This window comes from Drosophila serrata, unplaced genomic scaffold (genome assembly GCF_035046125.1).
Source record: "Drosophila serrata isolate PLE 108 unplaced genomic scaffold, ASM3504612v1 contig_382, whole genome shotgun sequence".
NCBI lineage: Eukaryota > Metazoa > Arthropoda > Insecta > Diptera > Drosophilidae > Drosophila > Drosophila serrata.
Genome location: NW_028257280.1, coordinates 8,082,730 through 8,099,859, shown reverse-complemented (window position 1 = coordinate 8,099,859; position 17,130 = coordinate 8,082,730). Strand labels below are relative to the sequence as shown.

Genomic DNA, 17,130 nt, shown 5'->3' with positions numbered 1-17,130 from the left:
TTTCTAAGACAATTTTTCGACAAATTCGGCCATTTAAAAATCTCATAACTAAGCCAAAAATGCATTAATTTTTATTCGGAAATCGTTATTATGTTAGTTTTTGATAGGTTAACAAATCTGCATACTCAATTTACAATTTTAGAAAATTCAAATTTTTGCCAATTTTTGACAATTTTAACGATGTAACCCCTTATGAAAATTTCAAATTTTTGACAATTTTTTTAAAATTTCTATTTCAACCGGAGATGGCTAGATCGATTTGGCTGTTGATCCTGATCAATAGTATATATGAATTATAGGGTCGAAAATGACTCCTTCACAGCTTTACAAGCTTCTGACTAAAAGAAAAATACCCTAAAAGATTAAATTAAGAGTATGTTTTTAACACTTTCAAGTTAATTAAATAATTAGTTTAATCAATCAGAAAATACCCAGAAACAAAATATGGCATTACTTTAACTATATCTTAATTCCTACCTAACATCTGTAAGGTTTTGATTGTTCAAAGTTGTACCTCCGTTTTGGTCTCACAAGAGTCTAGGCCTATATTTTCATTCAATTTCTTTCAAACGCGGAACAAAAAGTTTAAATTATAACTTCGCCCAAGTGGGAATATGTTCAAAATATAGCTTAAGGCTCCTAGTTTATGGCAAAATATTACTCAAGCTCCTATGCTATGCAATTATTAGTGCTTCCCATTTATAATCTGAGGGTTTGCAGGCCACAAAACTTCGACAATGAGTTCACGGTTGAGTTGGCTTCGATGGGGACGGAAGGAAGGAATGGAGGCATCCGGGGCATGGACATGGACATGGACATGGGCATAGCTATGTCCAGCCCGATTACGCAGGGAAGCAGCCTTTATGACAAACTGGTTGCTTATTATTTAGCAAGCTAGTAGGACCAGGGACCAGGGACCATGATAAATCATGATTGTCTATATATGTGGATCAGATGTCTGGCACAAGTGGCAGCTTGTAACTTGGCGGCGGGCAGTAAAAATGACAGTAGCGAGGAAACTTGGTGGCAGTGGCAGTAAGTTGACGAGGACTAGAAGTTGACGCTGCACAAATATTTTACGATCCACCCACAATATGAAGTCGTAAAGTTGGAAATTTTTGCTTCCTGCTGCCGTTGGGTCTCTGCACTTTCCTATAGTTTTTAATAAGCATTGGTAAATGTGTGTTTGGGACGAAAGGAATTCGCTTTGGACTGGTTTGAGATGGGGTAAAGCCATATGACTGCGATGACGATGACGATGATGATGACGATGATGATGATGATGATGATGAAAATGATGATGATGATGCGGCCCGCAGCTCGTTATAGCGCCCCGTACAAAATGGTGTACCAGCGAGTCTATTTTTTATGGGAAAGCAAAGAAAGGCGTCGCTGCAAATATAAGCGAACGTCAGGATATGAGAATGTGTCATAAAATTATTTCCTGCGTCCGCGCTAGATTCCATAGTTTACTACTTAAATATACCCACTGAGTCACGCACAAGTCATCAACAAGATTAAAAAGCAAAGAACTGAATAACTAGATGCTAAGCTACTAGCATATATTAACTAAGAACTTGTTTAGTTACGGGCTTAAATTAAGATTGAAAGGATACATAAGCAAGATTTTTAAAATAAGGTTAGTTTAAACAAAATATTACTGACAGAGAAAGGAAAAAGGGTAAAGTTTGGTATATAATGTTTGTTTTCTTAATTCATTTTCAAAAACGTGTATATGGTTTTCGGAAAATTCAATTTTCTTCTGTGACTTGTCCATTTCTTCATTCAGAAACCTTTGTTAATGTTGAAAAAAAAAAACACCTTAATTTGAAAACTGTTCACATTATAAGCTTCTCCGGCTCATAAAGTGAATCGAAACTTGGGCATTTCAATAAATCTCTCAAATCTTTGGGCATCAAATGCTCTTTCTCCTCACATGTCGAGCTCGAGCGATTCTTCCCTTACTTCGCGCACAATTCAACCATAAACACTTTTAAGCTTTATGGTGGCCACATTTACACGTCGCCATTGCCAATGCCATTGCCTACCCCGGTGGAGTAATCCACAGAGGAGATTGGAGATTCTCCCAGCGATTCCTAAAAATTCCGCCGTGACGTGTTTAGTGCCGAGCAGCGGTGTTGAGCTGTTACGGCCGGAGGAGCGCGGGTTTTCCAGCTACCTGATGGCGGACAGAGGTGATGGAGACTAGGGCAGATTTTCACAAAACTCAAAGGTTGTACACTTGAAACAAAGGTATCTATAATATCATATTAACAACATACTCAATTTTTGTTTTCAAAGTTAATTATTTTAAATCAATTAAAAGGTAACTTTTAGGAAAAGAACTCTTTTAGACAATTGGGAAAAATAAGGAAAGACTTAAAAGCATGCAACGCAGTGAAGGAATCATTTCCGACCCTATAAATCATATATATTCTTGATCAGAATAAACAGCCAAATCGATCCGGTCAAAAAATACATTTTTCCAAATTTTTCCAAAATGTGAAATTTTTAAAAGGGGTTAAATCGTTAAAATTGTCTAAAAATGGTCAAAAATTTCAATTTTTTTAAATTTTTAATTGAGTATGCAGATTTATTAACCTAACAAAAACTAACATAGGAATGGTTTCTGATTTTAAATCAATTAATTTTTGGCTTAGTATTCAGTTTTTTTTAATTTTGATTTTGTTGATAAAATTCTCATATTAAATTCTTGACAAATATTGCTTCAAAGAAAGCGAATATTTGAAGCTTACTTATGATCGATATCCGAATCGATCCCTAATTAGTTTTCAAACTGCAAGGGAATACTTGGGCTTTCCGTAGTTAGTTTCCATTCTTGTTTCTTATTATACTATACTATGTAAAGCTATGCTAATCTAAGCTGTCTTATAATTTTAATTTAAAGAGATTATTTCAAAGTTTCACAATTGAATTTCTTCAAGTGCAAGGCTTTTGGCTACGGTGTTGGCAATGTCGTAAATTTTTCGCATGCATTTTTCGGTTTAATGATGCATTTACGATCCCAGCAGCAGTGGCGACACAGGCTACTCCTGGCTTCCAATTCCCAGTTCTCAGTTCCGAGTTTCCAGCTCCCAGCTGCCGACTCCTAGCTCCCAGACTCTGTTCCTTGGCATTGGGAAAGTTCATCTGCTGGGACGTGCAATGGTAATGGTTTCGTGAAATGGCAACAACTTGAAAAGCAATCGTTACGATTTTTAATGTCATCAACAAAACAAACAACAGCTGATACTTCTTCTGCATTTCGGTGAGGCGGCAATTCAGAGTGATTTCCGGGGAATTTCGGGCTTTCACATCCATTTAATTAATCAACGCTAAACTTATCGCATCATTTTTAGTGATTCTGTTTAAGGAAAATAGTTTATTTCTGACATTTCAGGTTTATCCTTCTTTATAATAATAAGTATTCTGCTGGGCTAGGTCTTACTTAAGTTGATAACAATATGTTACAATGTCGATGAGAGTTATTGTTATTATTTATAAATAATACAATTAGAGTTTCGCAAGACATCGATAGAGTTAACGTTAGCCTAAATATATATCCATCATTTGTGCACCATCTCACAACATTTCTGATACCAAGGTCCCCAGGATGCGTATGGAAACATTATGTTACCTGGTTTCGATACGAACTGACACGTAGAGAAGAATTTTTTGAGATTAGCTTTCAAGTCTATTTAAATGAGTATAGAACATCGTTTCCTCCATTATAAGTAGCTGATATTTAGTAGTAGTAGATGAATACTTTGTACTTAGATTCAATTAAGTACTAAAGCGACCAAAGTGTAACACGTCGTGTCTGACGAAAAGGACATTAATCAGCACGAAAATCGCACCCAGACTCTTAATTAGACTAATTAGTTTTGTAAAAAAAAGGACTTAAGGAGCGCTAAACTAAAGCTATACAACCGATGTGCGCATGCGTAGAGTCGAAGTGCGATAATGTTGAACTTCCAGTTGAATTTGGTATTATGGATTATTGATTGTTGATCGTTGATTTTGCGGTTACTTTGTTTCAAAACGGTTTTAAAAAATTTAAATAAACCTTCTTGGCTTTGATTAATTTAATTCGCGGGCATCAATTGTTTTGTTGCTTGCTGATAAGGATCATCCATTGGGGGATTGTTGATTGAAGAGAAGTTGAGTGTTGATTGTTGAGTGTTGATTGTTGATTGTTGAATAATGGCCGGTCATCAGACATCTCAGCATTGGGGTATTGTTGATTGATGAATTGGGGAATCACACATCGATATATTTGGCTTGTTGATTGAAGATAGATCCAAGAGGCGCTTTAGCTTACCGATAAATTCGATATACATATGTACAGAGGCTTAGCCCCTTTAAAACAAAACTCTACGTTACCGCACTTGCAAAGTTACGAAAGTTAAATTCTTGCGCGATTTCACCAAAGCATTAAGCTATTTAATGTGGCTGATGGCTGAACAATAAATATCAGGGCAAAGTAATGCATTTACATTTACATTTACGTTACTCTAATTCATGAAAAATTATCATCCACATTGCCGTGTTGCGTTGCGTAGCTCACCCCCGTCATAGATATTCAAATTGTGCTGACGGGAGTACTCATTCACAACGTATTGGCCTGGTTTGGATCAGATCGAAAGACATTTGCCATTGATTAATCGTCCACGCAACCAATCTGGAGGCTATATATATATTGGGACAACTCAATTCGAAAACTTACCCTCTTCGATTCGCCGGGAAGCCTCCTCAATATTGGCATCTGCATCCTTCAATATCACATACATGAGCGGCATCAGTTCCCAGGGATAGCGGAATTTCTCTAATAGCTTTTGGCAATAGTCTAGGAAAACGTCTTGGCCTGTAAATCATAATAAAAAAAGCACCAAAGGAAAGGAAAGTCGTTAGTTAAGTCAATTAATCGATCTGGCATCGATCTTTGCAATTTATTTAACAATCGGTCTCGAAAAAAAACCGAGTACGGCCCACAGTTTAAACGTTAATGGTTCCTCAACTAGAGGAGGTAACTTTTTTTTTTTTTGTAAACCAATTACTGTTTTTCTAACTTGTTTCGATTCGAGGTCTATTTAATTTTCTGCAATTATCTAGCAACATGCGACAGTTGCAATATAATTTAAATATTTCCCATGTAACCAAAGTCTGGGAGAATAAATTAACCTGAAAAATAAACACAAAAGAGAAGAACTGGTCGTAAAACTTTATCTTCTTTCCCATGATTCCCGTCCATTACCGATCTGCAATCGATCTCAGCCATTAGCTTCATTGACAAATCTCTTTCGCATAAACAAACAATTTGACATGAGTAGCCTCAAAAAAACCCATAAAAAAGGGGAGCCATTTTTCCTTGAATTTCGCCAGGCTGCAGAATTGCAGCCATCGTAGAGACGGCAGACAGCCGACAATATGCAACGTAAACATGGCGGCTAAAACGTCGGCATAAATTGCAACTCAATACGGCGGGGACCACCGATTGATACTGAACTGGGTGCTATATAAAAAAGTTACGATATTCAATCGAAGGAATTCCACAAAGACCAATGTTGACTAAGCAGCTTGATTTCTGGCATTAATAATTAATTTATCGCAAGACTGATTGAGTTTAGACTTGGGCCTTAGCCAATCAAATTGCATTTCAATTAGATTATCTATATACAGATTTACATATTGCATGTACTTATCTTCATTGTATTACCTTTTCGCATACAATATGGGAATATATTTAGTATATAATTTAAGTTACATATTTGTATAGAAACTGTGAGACTTTAAATTCATTGTTCGGTTATAATTATGGTCAGAAAATCTAAGAAAAGAGAAGCCTAATATTAGTAATGATATATTCAATTATATAAAAATTCTATAATATGTATTAACGAAGATACTATTTATTATATTTATAATTTAGTATGATATCAAGATTGTTTGCGTATCTTTGCTTTTTTGAAAATCCTATCTAAAATATATATTCATATTGTAACCATTATAATTTTATTATTAACTGCCTGTTTATTTCTTAATTTCTTAATTAGACCAAACACCTTGGGAACTACTATCTGTCTACAGTTTCGCTTTCGCAATATTTATGTGGCCTCTGGTGTGTGTGTCTCTTTTCCTTCTCGTCACTTGCCTTCTCTCTTTCTCTGTCTCTTGCCGAGCTTATGCCATTATGCTCTTCGTATCGCCAGCCATTTTTTCTTTTTTTTTCTTGTTTTTACCTACACAGCAGCAGCAGCAACAGCAACAACAGCAACAACAGCAACATCGTTGTTGGTAGTTTCGTTGTAGGCGGAGCTTCATATCCATTGGCCCGTTTTATTATGGCTCTCAGTTGGCTCCTTTGATGTGTTGTTGTTGCTGCTGCTGCTGCTGCTGCTGGCGTGCGAGTGTTGCTGTTGGGGCTGCCCATGTTGCTGCTGCTGTTGCATGCAACACATCGCCGGTTGCAGGGAGTTTTGCGGTGCAAGATTTGCATTGGCGCACTCACTTTGCGTGTGCGAACTTGAGGTGAAAACAAGTTTCTCGGTTTGCGGAGCAGTGCCTCCGCCTCAACTTCCTGTTTTAACGCTCACCTGAGCAGCGCTCACACGAACGCGAACACTTGCCTCGCTGTCTGCGCCTTTTTAATTTAGTAATTAAGCCATTAGTGGGCTGTGCTGGTATTTCCCCCCCCCCCCCCCCTTCAATTTTTTTATGTTTTCAAATTATTTTATTGGCCGCAAATAAATCTAATAAATTGATTTATTACTCTCGCAACCGCGTCGTGGCCACGTAGCATATTTTGCATATTAAATTGCATGTCCATTGGGCATTGTAAAACAACATTTTAATAACACCATGTTAAATTATCGAGTGCAATAGAAATAATCTAGTCTCAATTAACTGCAATTTGGAGCACAGCAAGTCGAGAGTAATCATTAAATGCGAAAAACTGTATCATTTCAAAGCAATAGACCATTTCAATGAGGTCTCAAAAAGCATCACTTTCAGTTTTTTATGTCGACTTGAATAGAGTTGAAATTGGGCAATTACTAAATTTATTATTTTTTAGATTTCAATTGCTTTATGACTTTTAATTTGAATGCAGAAACCTCATTATGAGGATTTATGTAAATTTTATGTTTTTTATACATTTCCAAGGCATTTTAATTTTTAGTCACAAGTTTACAACGCAGTGACTATAAAAGTAATACAAAAAAAGGGTTTTTTATTAAATTTTTGGAAAACTATTACATTTTACCAATAGGTGTAGAGGAAAATGAGAAAAGTTTTTATGTATTTGGCTAAAAAAAGTGATCCTTAGCTTTCCCTTCTCTCCCTTTTTATTAAGCCAATTGAAATATAATATATTTAAAACAGAATTCTCAGAAAAATAGGAAAATCTAAGGTATTAAGTCTGTTAATCATATCTTATATATTCTTTACTTTTAATAAATATTTATATAATATAATTTCAAGCGATTTTCCACTAAATTTCCCTATTTTAAATATTTTTCAAAAATTTCCAACTAAAATATCTTCAATTAAAATTTTCAGTCAAAGCCAATGGTTACCTACACGTGCATGTCAATTTGAATCCATCTGTTATTTAATCGCCGAACATTTTAGTCACTTTGAGCACAATCAAAAATAATACACACATTACACAATATTTATATAAAGTGTTCGGTATATGTTGGTAACGCCCCCTTGGCACGAATATTTTGTCGACTTTCTCGCACGACAGGCTGCAGCTGTCGCCGTTGCACCGCCCCACTCGGAATACAGGGAGATATGTATATACTACTACCATTTCCCCATATATATATGTACAGCAGTATATACATATATAAATATATATGCATGTCGATCTGCTTGGCCAGATGCATATATATATGTATATATATATGCACGTACAGTTAGCCAGTAAACGATGCCATTAACGCGCATAAAGCGACTCTGCGCAGGGCCATGTGGCTGGAGGTACACGGAGTTACAGGAGCCGTTGTACACAAATCCAAGCCCAGATAGGTACATACATACATACGCTTTATGTACAGTGTACAGTGTACACTGTACGGTGTACAGTGGGGTATATGCAGGATGCACTGGTGTTGTTATTACTTTTATTACTGTCCAAACTGCAGCTAACCTTACACTCGGCAGCTAACCGAACTTCTGCTTGCCGATTCTCCAGTCACGAGACCCGAGCTCTCCAAGTTCTCCACGAGAGGACAATCGGCTTTCTCCTGGATACCCCCTCTCCCACATTCCCCACCATCCCCTCCCCCGCCATTCAATCGTCGTTTAAGTCGTTAGCAAAGTTTTCTTGCTCGTTTCTCTGCGCCTTTTTATGAGTTTGTTGGTGCTGTTCCCGCTGCAGCTGCTCATGGAGCGCACTTTCTGGAGGAGGTCTTTATATGCACCATATATACATATACATATACATATTTATATATATATATGTATGGTTCTTTGTGCCAATTGGCAGGCATTACATGGCCAAGAAGAAATCTCTCTCGGCTGCCACTTCGTTTTCGCTTTGGTAGCTGCATCCGACGTTTTTATGCAACGATTTCCGGCTTTTATCTAAGATGCCTTCGAAATCGATTGGGTTGGAAGCAGGGAAATGCTTTTTTTTAAACTTTTTAAAACCCTTTCATTAACAAAGTGCATTTTTAATTAATAAACATATATATTATATAGATTAATAGAAAATGTTCTGTTCTTGCTTACCCCTTAGAAAGCTTTGAAAATTGTTGGGTACATCATAGTTTTTCAAATATCATAACTAAGCCAAAAATGCATTAATTTTAATTCGGAAACCGTTCCTATGTTAGTTTTTATTAGGTTAATAAATCTGCATACTCAGTTTAACATTTTAGAAAATTCAATTTTTTGACAATTTTAACGATGTAACCCCTTGTAAAATTTTGAAATTTTCGAAAATTTATTTTTCTTCCAGACATAGCTAGATCGATTCGGCTGTTGATTCTGATCAAGAATTTATATGATTTATGGGGTAGGAAATGATTCCTTCACTGAGTTTAAAGCTTGTAACTGAAATTAAAATACCTTGTGCGGGTAAAAAAGTGAGACCAGTTTTTATACATTTCCCTATATTCAATTCTATATAATTTCTACTTTTCATCATGATATACTTATCTAAGTCATACGTTAACAAATTTCACATAAAACACCCTTGCAAATGATTTTAAATCTCTACATTTTTGGTGAAATATCTGATATATCTTCTGAAAATTCATCACGGCTCATCTCGATCTTATTCACAACTATCTTTCACTGAGTTTAAACAACTTAATCTCTTTATCCAGGAACAAAAGCTAGCTCTAATATTTGCAAAGATAAAATGCATTCAATTCGAATCTGCTAATAAACCCGAGAAGGACTCTCCTCCTGCTTCCTCCGTGTGGGGAGCACTTTGACATCGTGCTGTAAAATTAACTTGTGCCATAAAGAATGGAGCGCTGGTGAAATATTTTGATAAAATTGCAGCTGGATAAGGGATGAGGATGGGGATGAGAAAATGCAGCCGGGATGCCAAAAAAAGATGAGGAACTGCCGTAAATTTGCCGAAATATCTACAGATCTGCCTCGTCGGCAGAGCTGTGGAAAAGTCGTAAAACGTAACAACAATAAAAAATAATAAATCGACATATCCACAAAATGGCAACACGAAATGCTCAGTTTTGCACAGAACGGAGTAAGTGGCAGGCAAATGGCAACTGGCAACTTGCAACCGGCAGCCAGAAGGAAGACGAATTGACGGAATCCTCTCGCATGGGGCCATGTGGTAAATGAAGCGAGCACCGGAATGCCCCGGACTCCGGACACCGATGGAGGAACCCCCTACTCTGGGATGCTGCGGGGGAATAATGCAAATGTGTGTGTGCCGAGCAGACAATATAAAATGCTCTTCTGGCAAGCGGAATGGGAATGGAAATGGAAGGGAGCAGAAACAGTGTTTTAATGAGCCACAACACCAGACGCAAGATGTGATGAGTTCCCAGGAGGTGGCTAAGCAGTTGCGGATTTCTGGTCGAGGAGGTGGTTCGGAAATGTTCCATGGTTTTTTCTCTTCACACATTCATTAAGATCTATCTATTTTTATCGGTGTTCAAGTATGTACCTGCTGCAACATTTATTTAAATTATTTTAATTAAAAAACGGAAATGGTAAGGTTTATAGCTTGATTTTGAATTTATAAGAAACATCTAGCAAAGAAGTTATACAATTTTCATATTCTAGAAGTAGTTTTGTTTTCTTAAAATATTAATTAAAAAGAAAACTAACTTTGTTGGAAAGCCAATGTTTATATATAATACCTTTTCAGTTTTAAGTGAATCTATAGGATCGAAATGAAAATCGATCATAAGTGAGCTTAAAAGATTCCCATTCTTTGAATTTAAAAATCTCATAACTACGCCAAAAAATCATTAATTTTAATTCGGAAAGCTTTCATATGTTAGTTTTTATTAGGTTAATAAATCTGCATACTAAATTTAAAATTCTAGAAAATTAAAATTTTTGACAATTTTAACGATGTAACCCCTTATAAAATTTTGAAAAAAATGGTACAAATTTCGAAATATTTCTTTTCAATCGGATATGGCTAGATCGACTCGCCTGTTGATGCTGATCAAGAATATATACACTTTATTGGGTCGGAAATGACTCTTTCATAGGCTTACCAGCTTCTGACTAAATATTACGTATACGTAATATAGTAACATTGTTTGCCATGTTTTGTTTTAAATTTATTGATTAATTCTATTAAACTAAGTAAATATTTTAATATTTATCATTATGTTACTTGTATTATTTGTTTTTATAGTTATTTGGCAGACAGACCTTACAATTTTACCTATATAATTATTATATCTATTAATAAATATTTAAATTAATTCAAGGAAGTTAAATTTCTAGGAAAAGCCTCGATTAACACTCCTTGGGGGGTAACCAATTTCTGTTGTGTAACAATAGCATCCACGTTTATAACTCTTAAAGTTGTAAACTTTGAAAGTAACGATCGCCGGATTGCATTCGCCTTTTCATTTGCTATTCATTGCCTCACCTTCAATTGAGTTAAATTCCCAAACACTAAACCTCTCAGCCAATATCCGCTGAATGGCTTGGCTTGGCTTACCTTTTCCCATCAAGGATGAGGAGGAGGAGTAAGAATAGTCCTCCGTTCCAGGAGTGGATCGGAGCTCTTTGTGCATTCGTCAACAGAACTGCAGTAAAGGCCAATAAAAGTGCATGTAGCATGCAGCCTTTTTACGATGGGTGGCTAAAGGGGGGGCTGATAGCCTTTGAAAGTCCTGTCGCCCGAGTTTTCACGGATTTCTATGAGAGAGGGAGAGAGGGGGAAGCTTGGATCCTTGCCAGAAGGCGGAAGTGCAAGTTGGCTTTGACAGCAAGCCAGCGAGCAAGCGCTTGCCTGCCTTTTTGTTAGCCAAGTTAAGCTTGTTAAGCTTGGCACGAAAGCCGTTTTAATCTCAAAATTAAAACGTTTGCAATTTTCGAGAGACTTTACGAGTTATATATATATAAAAAAGGAAAAGGCTAGGAGAGTTTCGCTCCACCGTCTTTGTCGTTTTTGTAATCGTTCTCGTTAGTCGTCTGAGACTCCTGCAGCTCCTTGTCGCATTTTCCTTGTCATCGTCGTAATTCACTTGAACTTGTGTAATATTTCTGTCATATATCCACCATCTCTCTATCCCTATTTCTCCTGCAGCATTTTGCATGCATTTATATAGTTTTTTATTTTTATTATCGAAAATAACAAGCTTTTTCTGTAGATTTATTTTTATGATCGCCACGCTGTCGTTGCTGAGTTTTTTTTTGTTTTACTATTTGAACTTAACATTTGACTTCAACTTGTTCCCGGTAATAAAGTTTCTTTTTACCTAGGGTTTTTTCCGTTTTTCTTTTTGGAAAGTATTGGTGGATACAAATTAGCAAAGATTAGATAAGATTTTGTGTGAGTTTGGTAACTCGTCTTTTGTTAGGGTAGCCATAATGCCATGGCCTTATCAGACCTTTTGTTACTTTATTGACAAGGGCTTAGGTGAATCTATACTAGAAACTAGAGGTTTCATTGTAATATTAAGTTAAAAATTAATAGCACAAGGTCTCAAATGGTAAGTTAGAAAAACATATGAACAATTTTGAAGTAAACAAATAAATTCTTTTTTTATGCAAAGTTTTTGGTCTCATTTAAATTTCAGGCTCATTTCTTTTTAAATTTTAATTGCCAGCAAAAATGCCTATTTGCGGAATGCGCCACTGTGGCAATCGAGCTGCCAAATAGTTCAGTTCTGTCTAACTTTTTCTGTCTGTCTCTAATTTTATGACATTTTAATGAAGGCAAAAGACGAAAAGCCTGCACCTACTAATAGGCATGCTAAATTAGCCATCTTGTTTTGCAATGACATTTTATGTCTGCTCTTTTGTAATTTTTTTTGGGGGGGAACGCGTGCTCTTGTTATGACAATTGTGGCCTTACTTGAAAGGAAAATAAAAATGCTAAAATTCAAGACAATAATTTGTATGATTTATTGTGTTTTGAAGAAAGTGTTTTTGCTTCTATAAATGAAGGTGTTTTAAATTATATATATTAAAATAAAGTATTTCCATTAAAAGAGATGCAAGGCTTTCTTCACCTTTGCTCTGTAGTTAAGAAGTAGTTAGTTCTACTTAATTATACTAAAAACTATAGTACTCATTAGTCGTCATTTCCAAGATTAAATAATTAACGCTCTTGACGCCTTTGAGAGCTTATTAATATAAGGCTTACGAGAGCTTGTACTTAGATAACACTTGTCTGGCAGATAAGTTCTAAGGGATAGGGATCCCTTGAGGTGGCAATTTCCCAACCAATTAAGTCTATAAAATAGCACAAAAACGCCAGACCAAAGGCAAGCAAATTTTTCCGCTAATATAGAAGTCAAACTGGCAGAGAACGAAAAGATGAAGTCAAATCCAAGTGCGAGAAAATAGCCACCTTTCGACAAGCTATTGATGATTTTGGTCACTTGGTCACTGCATATTCCTAATGGCCACTTGGTCACCCATCCCCAATGACCACTTTTCCAAGTGGCGCCCTGCGTCAACTCTTTATGGATTACACGTGTTGGGAATGCCAAGTTCAATATTGAGATCGTTGGCGCTAAATAATCAAAGGCGAAATATCTAAATGCCTAACCATTAGCCATAATTAGATAAATTCCAATGTGAGTCAGGCAATTGCATTTGCCACACGAAAGGAAAGTCAGTCGTACTCGGATTTTCCATTGAAATGCCAAAGCAGGTGTAAAAAGATAGCAATTTTTAAGTCCTATTAAAATTGAGTTTGCTATTGGACAAGTTGTTAAACATTTTTGGATGTTAAAGCTGAGATTTAATGTACATATTTAATTGCATTTTGTGTTTGGGATTTATACATTAATGTTAGTATTAATAAACTAAATGCTTTAATTTGGATACCACTTTAATTTAAGGCTAACATTTAACAGACTAACAGACTGTATAAACAGAAGAACTATTATGGGAGGTCGCACTTGCAATCAAAGTGCTTTTAGCAAATATATAAATGAAAAACAAAACCATATAATTATGTTAAAGAGAACTTAACCCTTTAGTATGTTAGGTATCAAAACAATATTATGAAGTCTCACAATCCACTAAAAGTTTTCCACAAAAATATAGAAATAAAATATATACAAAAGACAGGTAAAGCTATTACCATCCGAGTACCATAAACTTTCCAATTTTATTTCCTTCACCGCCGCTTACATAATTTCTTCCGGCATTTCGCCTCTAGCCATAAATACTCATTTATGTCCACAGACAAAAATATATTTAAAATAAAACTTTGCTGGTGTTTTGTGCTTATAAATTGTGCTCAGTTTGTAATTTCATATTTTGTAATTGGCGCAGATTCAAGATTTGACGTCGCCATTGGAAATTGCGCGTGAATTGCATGAGTACAAAAAACACAAAGCGAGATACTCCTACCAAAATATATATATAGATATATCTTCACAATCTAATGAAGCGTCAATCTGGCTGACATGGCCCGTGCAGGGTAAACTATAAATTATATAGCAAATTAGACAAATGTATGAGGAGCTATTTATAATTTCCCAGCCCCAAAAACAAGCGAACGCACAATTGTCGATGGTTGCCAATTTGCTATTATGCCCCAACACCTCTGTGAGTTTTGGGGGGAAAATTTGCCAAGTTGTTGCAAACATGAAGGGTCTGGGAAATGTCAATTTTTAAGCACATTAAACTATATAAATAGGTATAAAATATAACGCAATCGAAGGGTTTTAATTGATTAATCTTTGAGAAATAATGAGAAGAGTATTGAGTAAGAAACTACCACTAAAAATCTGCTATTAGTTTTGATAACTTTTATATAAGCTATACAAAAACTACTTATTATAGATGTTGAATTTACAATTCGATGTATTATAATAAACTCGTGTTGAGATTACTATCAATATAATTATTACACCAAAGCAATAATTAATTTCCCGGAAGTACTCTATTAAACGATTATTTATTTAATTTGGAAATGCCTGCCAAGAATTTGATGGCTTGTGGCAACGGATGGTTTAATTGTCTGTGTAGTGACAAATGCCACGGGATGCATCTCCGACTACATCATTTTGGCAGCAAGTGCTTTAGCATTAGATATTTATAGCTATGTATCCGAGAATTCGAATCCGAATCGAACTAACTAACAGCAGACAGGAAAGTTTTTAGAGAACCAAAAGAGTAGAGGGTGTCAGCCACTCTCCCTTTCAAATGCACATGTCCCACTCAGCTGTCCCTTATCACGCTTATCAGTGCTTGTGCAATTTATTTGCCCTTTTCCCGGGCCTGCTGATAAGCTTTTAGAGCTTAGGTTCCCTTATCAGTCTTATCAGGATTGCTAGACATATGGAATATAGGAGAACGTGACGCGCCATCATTGTTGCACTTTGTTCTCACACTCACAGAAAAAGGGATGTAAGTTTATCAGCTTTTTAATATATAGAGAGATTTGTTTGAAATAAAGTCTAGTCTACTTGATGTATTTCCTTATATTATATACCAGCAAACTTGTATTGATTTTTAACTATTTCAAGTCTAGCCTGATAATAACAGGTGCATATTTTTCCTGATTCCCTGAACAGCTTTGCTTCATAATTATTGTGCAATTGCCGGATATACAATGTGTTTTTTTGTCGAGTGCATTGCTGGGAAACTCTTAATTGAATTTGGGATATGTTCGTGTTGTGTTAGGTCCCGGAACCCCATTAAGCCCAATTGCCAATTGGCTCTGGCATAAGTGCATGAATGTCTTTTGCCGTAGAGAAAGAGAGATTTTCCCCGGCTACTGTGTGCTCGCTCGTCCACTAATTTCATACATCATCGGAGGGTTCCGTTTCCCCCCAGAGTTTTGGTTTTCCAAAGGGGGGGCAAGGTAAGGTAGTAAGGGGGTAAGTCAATGCTTTTGTCTTTGGGCTTAGCCTCCTTACCAATGGACGGAGAAATGACGTGAAATGCTTGCTAGACTGTGGCATCGTAAAGTTTTCCTTTTGCCGCTTTTTACGACCGAGCCCGAAAAACGTTCACGTTGACGTTGATGATGACGACCCGAGTACGACAACGACAACGACAACGACAACTACAACGGGTAAAGGCAAACATATTTATTTGACTTTGCCCGCAAGGTTTTTGGCGCTCGTAAAATTAAGAATGAAAAGAACCCAAAAACAGGAACCCTCTTCCCATAGAGTGTAGATTTATTTTTTTCCCGCAGGATTTTCCGCCTTGGCAGGGCTGGCTTTTACTGTCGCCCGTTACAGTCGCGTTAATTGCTGCGACTGTGATATAAATCAGTTGATATGACGCCCGTGTCCTTTCCACTTTAGATACGTCATACGAAGGACTCTCCGCGGGCATCATAAGAGTGATGGGTTCTGGTTTGTAATTGATTTTCGGTTCAACCCCTGAGTCGAATTTTTATTTATTCCCCGATATGTGCGGTAGATTTGCTTTGATCTTAAAAATGGTTTGAACTCGATGATATTAAGCCATCAAATTTTTTTTAAGGCTTTTAATATGCTAATTCTGGTAATTCTCTCTATAAATATTTTTAACACTTTTTAGGGGCGAGAATTGGAGAGTAATATGTTATTTAAATTTAAAACATCCATTAATTCCAATGTAACTAATATAAATACAAATAAGTGATGAAAATTTGAATGATATATTTTTTTTTTTATATTTACTATGTGTATTTTTGATATATTTAAAATATATTTTATATGATCATTTTTTGGTCAAATCCAAGTATCCCAAATATTATAACTAAGCCAAAAATGCATTAATTTCAATTTGGAAAGCTTTTTTGTGCTAGTTTTTTAAGGGCCAACAAATCCGTATACTGACAATTGAAATTTATAAAAATCAATTTTTTGTAAAATTTTTGATAATTTTAACGATGTAACCCCTTATAAAATTTTCAAAATTTTAAAAAATTTTGTTTTGTACCGGACATAGCTAGATCGATTCGGCTGTTGATGCTGATCAAGAAAATATGTGATTTATGGGGTCGGAAATGATTCCTTTACTCTGTTTTAAGCCTTTAATTGAAATTATAATACCCAGAGAAGGGTAATAAATACAAAATTATATTTCATCTATATTATTCTTTAAACTGTTACTTTAATGCCAAATTAAAGGTACATTCTACTTGATATGTAATTTATACTTATTTTTATTGATATTATTATCACAGACACTTATTCAACGACTTTATTTAGAGTAGAGCTGTCGTCTCTCTATGCAAACATTAACGAAATTAAATATCCCATTTGACTGAGCTGTGCTCATAGATAAACTAATCATAATTTGCATGCAAATATCTCTGCATTTAAAGGTATATATGCATATACATATATTTGTGAGCTTCCAAATACACTCGTTCGTATTGCGACAAAAAATCGAAAAGTTAATGAATCAATTAAGGCTAAAATCACTGCAATTCGGCCCACAAACCACACTCAACGTTCTATGAAAATAAAAATCCAATTTATTGCGCGTCAATTG

At 35.7% G+C, this 17,130-nt stretch overlaps 1 protein-coding gene across 4 annotated transcripts in view; it reads right to left on the bottom strand.

Annotated features, from left to right (window-relative positions):
• The window catches only part of dsx (transcription factor doublesex), a 49,914-nt gene that overhangs the window by 8,897 nt on the left and 23,887 nt on the right, over positions 1-17,130 (bottom strand). For 2 of the 4 annotated variants that reach the window (XM_020954195.2, XM_086840896.1), the window contains one exon: positions 4,727-4,864. In XM_020954195.2, the coding sequence (XP_020809854.2) occupies positions 4,727-4,864 (138 nt within the window). Of the gene's footprint in view, positions 1-3,352; positions 4,625-4,726; positions 4,865-17,130 lie in introns of those variants that run through there. The other 2 variants (XM_086840897.1, XM_086840898.1) reach the window with 2 other exon arrangements.